Source organism: Triturus cristatus, chromosome 5_1 (genome assembly GCF_964204655.1).
Source record: "Triturus cristatus chromosome 5_1, aTriCri1.1, whole genome shotgun sequence".
Taxonomy (NCBI): Eukaryota; Metazoa; Chordata; class Amphibia; order Caudata; family Salamandridae; genus Triturus; species Triturus cristatus.
In genome coordinates, this window is record NC_140587.1 from 18,296,355 (window position 1) to 18,308,823 (window position 12,469).

General features: G+C 50.1%; 1 protein-coding gene across 1 annotated transcript in view; it reads left to right on the forward strand.

The window, feature by feature from the left end:
* Nucleotides 1-2,110, forward strand: part of LOC146829974 (indolethylamine N-methyltransferase-like) — a 154,665-nt gene extending 152,555 nt beyond the window's left edge. The window contains exon 5 of the mRNA XM_085604225.1: nucleotides 84-2,110. Within this exon, the coding sequence (XP_085460351.1) occupies nucleotides 84-519 (436 nt within the window). The 3' untranslated portion in view covers nucleotides 520-2,110. The remainder of the gene's footprint in view (nucleotides 1-83) is intronic.
* The last annotated feature ends 10,359 nt before the right edge of the window (nucleotides 2,111-12,469 follow it).

Below are 12,469 nucleotides of genomic sequence, written 5' to 3' on the forward strand. Positions count from 1 at the left end.
CAATGATGGTAGCTTATGATACACACAAGTTGTTGATGAATAATTCATTGCATGTTAGTAATGACATATATCTTTATTTTCAGAGGTGTTTTGAGTGAGATACTAAGTGTGTTCCGAAGACAAGTCAAGCATGTTCTCCCATGCAATTTCATGAGCAGCAATCCTATCGCGCCCACCGTCCTGCCCCCCGTGGACTCTCTGGTCTTGTCCTACTCACTGGAGATGTTTGCAGCAGATGAGAAGTCCTACATCGATGGTTTGAGAAATGTCTCCTCTCTGTTAAAAAAGGGAGGACATCTAATGATGTATGCCTGCATTGGAGCAACATTTTACAAGGTTGGGGATGTCAGCCTTCCTCTGTTCTGCCTCAAAGAGGAATTTCTTAGAAAGGTTCTCATTGAAAATGGTTATAACATTCTAGAATCAAACATTTTGAAACGCAAAACACAAGGTTTATACGACGTATTCGATTTTCAAAGTTTTATCATTTTGAAAGCAAAGAAAGAAAGAGACATTTAGAATCACTGTGACTGACAGTGAAAGAGAGATCAGCTCTCACCTGCATCACATTCCTTCATATTACACCTTTATCTTGATCATTTTTAAATGCTATCTTTAAAATATTATGCAATATAGGCAACTATAATAAATCAGTTTAATGATATAAATTAAACAATTAAAAAGCATTCAGGTCTAAATATGGGCAGCATGATTAAAGCCTGGTGAAACCTTGCTGAAGCATGCTAATAAACGGGAGATGATTAAAATCAAACTGGTGAGCAGTAAGATAACTTTACTTCACAACTGTGTTCCTTCTTCATTCCCTCTTGAGCCTTCTTTGTTCTTGTGAACCATGCTTCCCTCAGGAAGTCTCCAGCTTCCTTCTCCTATTCCTTCATCTTCTTGGTTCTTGTAGACCATGCTCCTTTCCAACGTCCTTCCCCTCTCCCATGCTTCCCTTGGAGGTCTGCCAGTTTCCTTGTCTTGTATCTTCTTCCTTTTGGCTCTTGTGGACCATGCTTCCCTCAGGAACTCTGCCACCTTCCTTCTCCCCTCTATTCTTCTTCTTGGTTCTTGTGGTCCATGCTTCCCTGAGGGAGTGTGCCAGCTTCCCTCTCCTCTCCCTTATATTGGTTCTTGTAAACCTTGATTCCACAGGGAGTCTGCCAGCTTCCTTCTCCTGTCCCTTCTTCTTATTGGTTTTTGTGGACCATGCTTCCCTCATGAATTCTCCAACTTCCTTCTCCTCTCCCTTCTTCTTCTTATGGACCATGCTTCCCTCAGGAAGTCTGCCAGACTCCTTCTACTGTCCCTTCTTCTTATTAGTTCTTGTGGACCATGCTCCCCTCAGGGAGCCTGCCAGTTTCCTTACTCCTCTCCCTTCTTCTTCTTGGTGATTGTAGACCATGCTCCCCTCAAGGAGTCTGCAAGCTTCCATTATCCTCTGTCTTTTTCTTCTTGGTTTCCCACTATGTAGGCTATGGTCTGAGTGGCCCTGTTTCCTTCTCTATCAAAAACACAAGCTGCCTTCCCCTGGTGCTCAATTTTATATAATGACCAGAGCATCTGGAGGGGCTTCAAAGCATCTCTCATCAAATCTAAGAATACACATGCTGGGTCAGAGCTTGCTTTGTTCTGTAAACTCTCAAACATCAGAACCCTAAGACAAGATATTATTTTTGGCCTAAAGACATGGGAACCTTTTATGTGGTTAAGTGTGAGTCAGCATTATTGTTCACTCTTTACTGCACACTCTTTATCTCATTAATTTTGACTCTGAAACAGACTTGGGAAGTGTTAGAACCGGCGGTCTCTAGTTGGCAGAGGTATACACTTCTGACAAATAGGGACCAACCAACTCTAGTCAGGGAAAGGGGATTACACACTCAGATAACCCCTGCTACCCCCTTGGTAGCTTGGCAGAGCAGACAGGCTTATCTCAGAGGCAGTGTGTTAAGCATTTATGACCACATACAGTAATAAAGTGAATACACTACAGATGGACACGACACAGAAGTTATTATAAAAATAGTATTTTTATATAAGGCTTAGCACAAGACCAAATAACGACAAAAATATACCACAGTCTTAATAAATACTCTTTGGAAGGAAAGAAATAATAGTTCAAGTAAGGTTTCTTCTTGGCAAATAATTCTTTAGCAAAGTATTCTTCTGAGCACAGTTCTTTGGCAACAATGTAACCCCCACAGGAGTCACACGACGTCGAGTCTACAAGATTCCCAAGGTTCGGCGTCGACCGCGAGGAGCGCTACGTCGAGCCTGGAGTCGCAACAGACCCCACAAGTACAGTACCTTGAGAAAACGAAGAAACGATGATCCACGGCGTCGAGATGTCGGCGTCGAGGTCGTGCCTCGGAGTCGGGTCAATCCGCAGCGGCGTCGAAGGATGTCGGGCCGGAGCAGCGCTCACGGCGTCGAGAAGGGCGTCGAGTCGATGCGATCAGCAGCGGCGTCGGGACGGGGTCGCTTGGAGGTAGAGCCGATACTCCCTCCTCACTGGCGTCGATTCCGGCGTCGAGACGGGGTCACTTGGAGCCGGGGCCGATACCCACTGCTCACTGGCGTTGCTGCTGGCGTCGATTGGGCCCGGCGGCCGGCGTCGAAGGCTCAGGACACTGGAGCCGTTACTCACGATGTCGAGCTGGATTCGGCGGCGTCGGCGGCGTCGAGACTGCAGATTTTCCCTTGTGTACTGGAAACAACACTTTCCAGCAATTCAGCAAATGGTGAAGTCCTTTGGCCCTGTGACTTCAGCAGGAGACTGGCACTCTTCCAGCCCTTGGAGATTTCCTAGCAAGTGTTCAGAGAGTACACACCAAGTTCCTCTCTCCTTGTTCCTTGGCAAAAATAAAGAAGCAGCTTTCAGGTTCCTCCACAGCAAAACAGCACTCTGGCAGAAAGGGGAGGCCAGTCCTTAGATCAGCAGGCTTCTTGTCCTTGGTACAGGTTTCCTTGTCAGAAGTGATCCGAGTTCTTGGTTCAGGGGTCCTTCTCTTATACCCCTTTTCTCCTTTGTTCCCTTTGTCCAAGCAGGGAAATTCCCACCATCTCAGGTTTGTTGTGGGTGTTGCCAGGCAGAGGCACCTGGCCTATTCACTGAGCAGGGCAGAGTCCTCAGCCGCCCAGCAGGAGGCGGAGCCAGTATTGTCACTGGCAGGAGCAGGGCTATCAGTCGCCCAGCAGGAGGCGGGGCCAGTATTGTGTCAGGCAGGGCAGGCTACTCTTCCCTCACTCTACGTGTAAACGCCCCATTCACCCCACACTGACTCACTCAGACCTCTGGAGCCACCCAGCCCCTGACACACACACCAAACCAGCAGAGACCGGTAGATAGTTGGACAAGAAAATAGCCACTTTCTAAAAGTGCTATTTTCAAACATAGAATTTAAAAACCATCCATCCTAAAGGGTGTGTTATTAAATTCTGAGTTCAGGGATACTAAACTCGACTTGCTACCAGGCTCCCTGAGTCAGATAGATTATAATGGAGTTAATAATCAGTCTGCCCAGTCTGGCCTATTGGAGGCAGGTAGCCCTTCAATAGTGAAAAACGAAAATGGCTGTAATTCACTATTAGGTCATGCCACACACATCAGGGCATGACCTACCTTTTACCAACAATGCACCCTGCCCTAGGGCCTACCATAGAGGTGTCTGAAATGTGGCAAAGGGAAGGTTTAGAGACTGGTAAGTAGGTTTCCTTACCAAGTCGACATGGCAGTCAGGGACTGCACGCAGGCGCCGCGGTGGCAGGCCTGAGACACATTTTGCACGCTGCTTCTGTGGGTGGCACAACCAGTGCTGCAAGCCCACCAGCAGCAGTTAACTTACACGCCCTTGGCACACTCAGTGCACTAGACTAGGGACTGAACAGTAAGTCAACCAAGCCAATCATGGTAACACCAATCAATGTAACAATTTAACATAGGGAGCACTTGCACTGTGGCACTGATCAGCAGTGGCACAGTGCCCAAAGCAATAAACCAGCAAAAACATCGTAAACAGAGGAGGCAAACAGTAAAAAAATGGAGGAGAGACTCATGCCAACGATGCCAGGTCTAACACGTGTCCCCTCCAGCTGAAATGTGGGGAGAACTACCCTTCACCCAGGGAGTCCTCATCACTAAGGCGGAAAAATCTGGACAGACCATCAGCATTGGCGTGATCTGTACCAGGGCGGTGTTCCACCGTAAAGTCCATCCCCTGTAGGGAAATGGACCACCTCAACAGCTTTGGGTTCTCACCCCTCATCTGCATTAACCATCTGAGGGGCCTGTGGTCTGTCTGAACCCGGAAGTGAGACCCAAACAAGTAGGGTCTTAGCTTCTTCAGCGCCCAGACCACAGCAAATGCCTCACGCTCTATCGCACTCCACCTTTGTTCCCTGGGAAGTAACCTCCGGCTGATGAAGGCTACAGGTAAGTCTCGGCCCTCCTCATTCATCTGTGCTAGAACAGCCCCCACACCATGCTCTGAAGCGTCTGTCTGGACAATGAATTCTTTTGAAAAGTCGGGTGCCTGGAGGACCGGTGCTGTACACATTGCAGTTTTCAGGGTGTCAAAGGCTTTCTGACAGGCGTCAGTCCAGATCACAAGTCTCGGCTGCTTCCGGGAAGTCAGCGAGGTCAAGGGGTGCACAATGTTGCCATACCCCTTGACAAACCTCCTGTAGTAACCCGTGAGACCCAAGAAGGCTCTCACCTGAGTCTGGGTTTTGGGCGGTTCCCAAGCCAGGATGGTATCTATCTTGGGTTGCAGGGGGGCCACCTTGCCGCTCCCTACTTGGTGCCCCAAGTACACCACTGAACCCTGCCCAATCTGGCACTTACTAGCCTTGATTGTGAGGCCTGCTCTGCGCAGGGCCGACAACACTTCCTGGAGGTGGCGCAAGTGTTCCTCCCAGCTGGCGCTGAACACTGCTATATCGTCCAGGTAGGCGGCGCTGAAATCTTCCAGCCCGGCCAATACCTGGTTAACCAACCTCTGGAATGTGGCAGGGGCATTCTTCATCCCAAAGGGCATCACACGGAACTGGTAGTGCCCATCTGGTGTGGAGAATGCAGGCCTCTCTTTTGCCCCATCAGTCAAGGCGATCTGCCAGTACCCAGACGTTAGATCAAACGTACTAAGGTACCGGGCAGCCCCCAACCGATCGATGAGCTCATCAGCTCTGGGGATGGGGTGCGCGTCAGTCTTGGTGACCGAATTGAGTCCTCGGTAATCCACACAGAACCGAAGTTCTGGTGAAGCACCAGGCGCGGCAGCCTTTGGGACCAAGACCACTGGGCTGGCCCAAGGACTGCTAGAGGACTCAACCACCCCTAAGGCAAACATCTTGGAGACCTCCTCCTTGATATATGCTCTGACCTTTTCAGTCACCCTGTAGGCCTTGTGCCTCACAGGAGTGCTGTCCCCAGTGTCCACATCGTGGACACACCACTGAGTGACACCAGGGATTAAGGAGAACAGATCAGGGAATTGTACCAACAGATGGCGACAATCTTGCTGCTGCTCGGGGGTCAGTGTGTCAGAGAGGACAACACCATCCACTGACCCATCTTTTTCTTTTGCACACAGGAGGTCAGGAAGAGGCTCACTCTCCTCCTCCATCCCAGCATCTGTGGCAAGGAGCATGCCCACTTCGGACCTTTCTAAGTGGGGCTTTAACCGGTTGACATGCAGGACCCTTAAGGGGTTCCTGGGAGATTTCAAGTCCACCAAGTAGGTGACATCGCTCTTCTTCTCCACAACCTCAAATGGTCCAGTCCACCTGTCCTTGAGCGCACAAGGTTCCACAGGGGCCATGACCCAAACTTTCTGACCAGGTTGAAGCTCAACCAGAGTGGCATTCTGATCGTACCACCGCTTCATCTCTTCCTGGCTGGCCTCCAGATTTGCCTGAGCAAGATCTCTGAAGCGCCGAGTCTGGTTCCTGAAGGCCAGCATGTAACTATATACATCCTGGGGAGGTTTCCTGGGAGATTGCTCCCAGCCTTCTTTGACCAGACTCAAAGGTCCTCTTACCGGGTGACCATACAAAAGCTCAAAGGGGCTGAACCCTAGAGACTTCTGTGGCACCTCACGGTAAGCAAACAGCAGGCATGGCAAGAGGACGTCCCATTTACGCCTCATCGGTTCTTCAAGACCCATGATCATGCCTTTTAGGGTCCGGTTGAATCTCTCAACCAGCCCATTACCTTGAGGGTGGTAAGGAGTGGTAAACTTGTAGGTTACCCCACACTCCTTCCACAGAGACTTCATATAATTCGAAATGAAGTTGGTGCCCCGGTCTGACACCACCTCTCTGGGGAACCCCATGCGGGAGAAAACACCCATCAGTGCCCGTCCCACCACGGGGGCCGTCACTGTTCGGAGAGGGATGGCTTCCGGGTACCGGGTGGCATGATCCACCAAGACCAGGATAAACCTGTTGCCCATGGCTGTCTTGGGGTCCAGTGGCCCCACAATGTCAATTCCCACTCGCTCAAAGGGGGTACTGACGACGGGAAAAGGTTGGAGGGGAGCCTTCTGCTTCCGCCCACTTTTCCCACTTGCCTGGCAAGTTTGACAGGTCCTACAATGGATATCTGAATCCCTTCTCATCTGGGGCCAATAAAAATGGGTGACAAGCCTGTCATAGGTCTTGTCCTGCCCCAGATGTCCAGCTAACGGAACGTCATGAGCCAACCCCAGTAGGAAGGCTCTGAAGCGCTGGGGTACCACCAGCACACGGGCTGACCCAGGTTCAGCAGCCTTAGGCTCGCTATACAGGAGATCGTTCTCCCAGTAGACCCAATGTGATCCTGACTGATCACCTGTCGTTTGGGCTGAGGCCTGCTGCCTCATACCCACAAGAGAAGGGCACACTTTCTGTTCAGCACAAAATTCCTCCCTGGAGGGACCCCCATCCTGCTGCCAATGGGTCAGCTCGGGCAGGTCTCCCAGTTCGGCCACTTGTTCTCCTGTCGGTTCTAGGGCATCCCCCTCAGGGTCTGCTCCCTCCTGGACCGCGGGAACGATGGGGGACGGTTTCCCGCGCCCCCTGCCTCTTCTCTTCACGGTTGGGACCTGGGCCATACTTCCAGGCTCCGGGCCCCCATCAACACCCTTACTGACTGACATGGACCGGGTGGTCGCACACACCCATTCAGGCAGACCCAACATTTCCAGATGCGCTTTTCTCTCCACCTTAGCCCAAGGGGAGTCCTCCAAATCATTGCCCAAGAGACAATCAACAGGCATGGCGGGCCTCACAGCAACCTGAAGAGTACCTGAGACCCCCCCCCACTCAAAAGGAACTTGAGCTACCTCACACTTACTCTGTGAGTTGTCAGCAGCTACAACGGGGTAGAATGCATGAGGGACCACCTGCTCTCTGGACACCAAGTGACACTTGACAGCTGTCACACTCGCTCCGGTGTCTCTGAGAGCTTCCACCCTATGGCCATTAATGGTCACCCACTGCCTATATTTCTTAGTGTTACTAGGCAGAGGGGTTGGAGGGACCATTTCCACGTCTCCTAAAGAGACCAGGGACATTTCTGCGGGACCCCACCCACCGGGGGCACCCATCTCCTCCCCTCCCAGGGCTACACTCGCTACCTGACGAGGGGGTGCACGCGGCGGTGCATTCGAATCCTTCATGGGACACTGGGGATCATAATAACGGTGTCCCACCTGCTTACAGGCATAGCAGGTCATGGGGCCCCTGTGAACAGGTTTACCTGTCGGGGCCTCTGGCTTCTTTACAGGGGGAGGCTGGGAACTCTTCCCTTGGTTCCCTTGGGGACTACTTTGGGGCCCTTTCTGAAACTCCCTCTGTTTACCCCTGTCCCCCCCACTCTTCTGCTGGGGACCCTGCCCACCTTTGGCTGAGTCTCCCACTGGACCCTTGTGGACCCTGGTACTGACCCAGCGGTCCGCCTCCTCAGCAAGTTTTCTAGGGTTAGATAGCTTGCTGTCAACAAGGTGCTGGCGTAGCTCTGGAAAACAGTTATTAGACAAGTGCTCCCAAGCAAACAAATCATAAAGAGCATCATAACTATCAACCTTGCTACCCTTTATCCAACCATCCATGGTTCTGCAGAAAAAAGACACATATTCAACCCACGTAGTACCAGGCAACTTCTTACATTCTCTAAAGGTTTGTCTGTACTTTTCTGGGGTTAAGCCATATCTCAGCATTAAAGCATCTTTCATATGAGTATAAGACATCCTATCCTCAGCAGGAAGGCTCAACAAGGTATCTCTCCCCTCGTTTGTAAAGCGGCTCCACAACCCCGTTCCCCAATCCTTCTCAGGGACCCGGTGGGCCAACAATGCTAACTCATACGCTTTAAACCATTGGCTAATATCTTCATTCTTACTGTAATCCTTGATCACATCTTTAGGAAAATAAAACCTACTTTCTGCAGGCACAGATGGAGTGCTGCCACCAGAGGGATTCAACTCTAAACTCTTAGTTTTAAGCTCCATCTCCCTCACCATCTTCTCACGTTCAAACGCTAATTTCTCTCTCTCAAAATCTAATCTTTTGCTCTCCATTTCAGCTTCTCTCTTGCTTCTTGCATTCTCTAATTCCAACTGCCCTCCTAATTTAAGTTTTGCCATCTCTAACTTGTATTCCCTCTCCTTCTCCCTGTCTTCCAACTCTTCAGGAGAAAGGCTCTTAGAGGAAACACTGCTGCCTGGAGATGACACTGGCCCACCTGTGGGCTCTTCCTCTTCCTCTTCTTCTTCCTCTTCCGGTATCACCACCGGGTCAGAGGGATCTCTGGCCTCTAACCAGGCCTTCAGCGCTTTGAGGAAGTCGCCTCTCAATTTGAGACCTGTGGTAGGAACTTTAAACTGCTTGCAAAATCCTCTTAGATCCTTTAGCTTGTAGGAATCTATCTTCTCCTTATCAAATTCCCCCACAACAATCTCCACAGGTGTAGCAGCTCCGGCATTCTCCATGGTCAAAACTGGCAGTGTTTAAAAAAAATAAGCTCCAGGAAAGTGGAGAACAAAAATAGGCAATCCTACCAAAACAGAATGTGGCTGCGTTATGGTCTGCTTTCACTATGTAGCGTACACTAATCACTGCACATGAGTCATAAATGCAAAGTTCAATCCTCACCGCTGACCACCAATGTTAGAACCGGCGGTCTCTAGTTGGCAGAGGTATACACTTCTGACAAATAGGGACCAACCAACTCTAGTCAGGGAAAGGGGATTACACACTCAGATAACCCCTGCTACCCCCTTGGTAGCTTGGCAGAGCAGACAGGCTTATCTCAGAGGCAGTGTGTTAAGCATTTATGACCACATACAGTAATAAAGTGAATACACTACAGATGGACACGACACAGAAGTTATTATAAAAATAGTATTTTTATATAAGGCTTAGCACAAGACCAAATAACGACAAAAATATACCACAGTCTTAATAAATACTCTTTGGAAGGAAAGAAATAATAGTTCAAGTAAGGTTTCTTCTTGGCAAATAATTCTTTAGCAAAGTATTCTTCTGAGCACAGTTCTTTGGCAACAATGTAACCCCCACAGGAGTCACACGACGTCGAGTCTACAAGATTCCCAAGGTTCGGCGTCGACCGCGAGGAGCGCTACGTCGAGCCTGGAGTCGCAACAGACCCCACAAGTACAGTACCTTGAGAAAACGAAGAAACGATGATCCACGGCGTCGAGATGTCGGCGTCGAGGTCGTGCCTCGGAGTCGGGTCAATCCGCAGCGGCGTCGAAGGATGTCGGGCCGGAGCAGCGCTCACGGCGTCGAGAAGGGCGTCGAGTCGATGCGATCAGCAGCGGCGTCGGGACGGGGTCGCTTGGAGGTAGAGCCGATACTCCCTCCTCACTGGCGTCGATTCCGGCGTCGAGACGGGGTCACTTGGAGCCGGGGCCGATACCCACTGCTCACTGGCGTTGCTGCTGGCGTCGATTGGGCCCGGCGGCCGGCGTCGAAGGCTCAGGACACTGGAGCCGTTACTCACGATGTCGAGCTGGATTCGGCGGCGTCGAGACTGCAGATTTTCCCTTGTGTACTGGAAACAACACTTTCCAGCAATTCAGCAAATGGTGAAGTCCTTTGGCCCTGTGACTTCAGCAGGAGACTGGCACTCTTCCAGCCCTTGGAGATTTCCTAGCAAGTGTTCAGAGAGTACACACCAAGTTCCTCTCTCCTTGTTCCTTGGCAAAAATAAAGAAGCAGCTTTCAGGTTCCTCCACAGCAAAACAGCACTCTGGCAGAAAGGGGAGGCCAGTCCTTAGATCAGCAGGCTTCTTGTCCTTGGTACAGGTTTCCTTGTCAGAAGTGATCCGAGTTCTTGGTTCAGGGGTCCTTCTCTTATACCCCTTTTCTCCTTTGTTCCCTTTGTCCAAGCAGGGAAATTCCCACCATCTCAGGTTTGTTGTGGGTGTTGCCAGGCAGAGGCACCTGGCCTATTCACTGAGCAGGGCAGAGTCCTCAGCCGCCCAGCAGGAGGCGGAGCCAGTATTGTCACTGGCAGGAGCAGGGCTATCAGTCGCCCAGCAGGAGGCGGGGCCAGTATTGTGTCAGGCAGGGCAGGCTACTCTTCCCTCACTCTACGTGTAAACGCCCCATTCACCCCACACTGACTCACTCAGACCTCTGGAGCCACCCAGCCCCTGACACACACACCAAACCAGCAGAGACCGGTAGATAGTTGGACAAGAAAATAGCCACTTTCTAAAAGTGCTATTTTCAAACATAGAATTTAAAAACCATCCATCCTAAAGGGTGTGTTATTAAATTCTGAGTTCAGGGATACTAAACTCGACTTGCTACCAGGCTCCCTGAGTCAGATAGATTATAATGGAGTTAATAATCAGTCTGCCCAGTCTGGCCTATTGGAGGCAGGTAGCCCTTCAATAGTGAAAAACGAAAATGGCTGTAATTCACTATTAGGTCATGCCACACACATCAGGGCATGACCTACCTTTTACCAACAATGCACCCTGCCCTAGGGCCTACCATAGAGGTGTCTGAAATGTGGCAAAGGGAAGGTTTAGAGACTGGTAAGTAGGTTTCCTTACCAAGTCGACATGGCAGTCAGGGACTGCACGCAGGCGCCGCGGTGGCAGGCCTGAGACACATTTTGCACGCTGCTTCTGTGGGTGGCACAACCAGTGCTGCAAGCCCACCAGCAGCAGTTAACTTACACGCCCTTGGCACACTCAGTGCACTAGACTAGGGACTGAACAGTAAGTCAACCAAGCCAATCATGGTAACACCAATCAATGTAACAATTTAACATAGGGAGCACTTGCACTGTGGCACTGATCAGCAGTGGCACAGTGCCCAAAGCAATAAACCAGCAAAAACATCGTAAACAGAGGAGGCAAACAGTAAAAAAATGGAGGAGAGACTCATGCCAACGATGCCAGGTCTAACAGGAAGTAATGTGTAATTCATATTACAACATGTACTTTACCTAATAAAACCTTTGAACCCTCGTTTTCTGTGCCTGGTCTTTTTTGTTTTACATTCAAGATAAAGCCATTGAGCAACAGCTACATTGCAATAATATTGTTCACACAATACATTGCAGATGACACCATTCTTTGCCTATAAACTCCTTTGTAATAATGGAGTAGCAGGATAATATTTTGCGTTTTATGGATGGCACTATTACAAAACCAGAGAAATCAGCAGTTATAGTTAGCTGAGCTAACTATAACTTGCGTTCCTGCAACGCACTGCTTATGACCTCACATATTACATCACTCATGAGGTGGTCAATGACATCCCTGATGACATCTCAAATGACATCACTCATGACATCCTCCAGTGACTCTGAGGGACCGATTACGATACGGCCCGTAAAGGCTCCGACCTCCCGGTTTACTTTCTGACTGCCTCATTATGTTGGTCATTACGGCTGGCTTCTGACGGGCTCGGAGAGCCCGTCTGCAAGTCGTAAACTGGCAAGTAATCTCAAGAGTGGGGCTTTCTGCCCTTGAGATTACGACCATGGTTTCTGACATGGTTTTCATGCCGATACCAAAGGGGATGATGGACGGAGCGTATGAGCAAATGAAACACTCACCCCCAGTCAACTGATCTGGGTTTAATCCATCATCATTCTTTAGCTCACTCTACCACCCAAGTTCAGACATGGCCATATGCAAATCAGTCTGACCCTGTGCCTCATGGGAACAGTCCAGCCCAAACTACCAAGCCATGTCTTCCCTGGACCGGAAACAAGCATCCTGGGACCGGTTTCGGGTTCATAACCCTCATCAGCCAGGGTATCTTGAATTCAGTGGCAAAGTGAGCAAGGGACCCAGGTCTGGGCATACCCTGCCAACTTAGGGCAGTTCAGGCTGGACTGTTCCCATGAGGCACAAGGTCAAGACTGATTTGCATATGGCTGGGTTCAAACTGGAACGGCATGGTGAGCAAAAAAACAATGGTTTGTAGGCCCAGATCT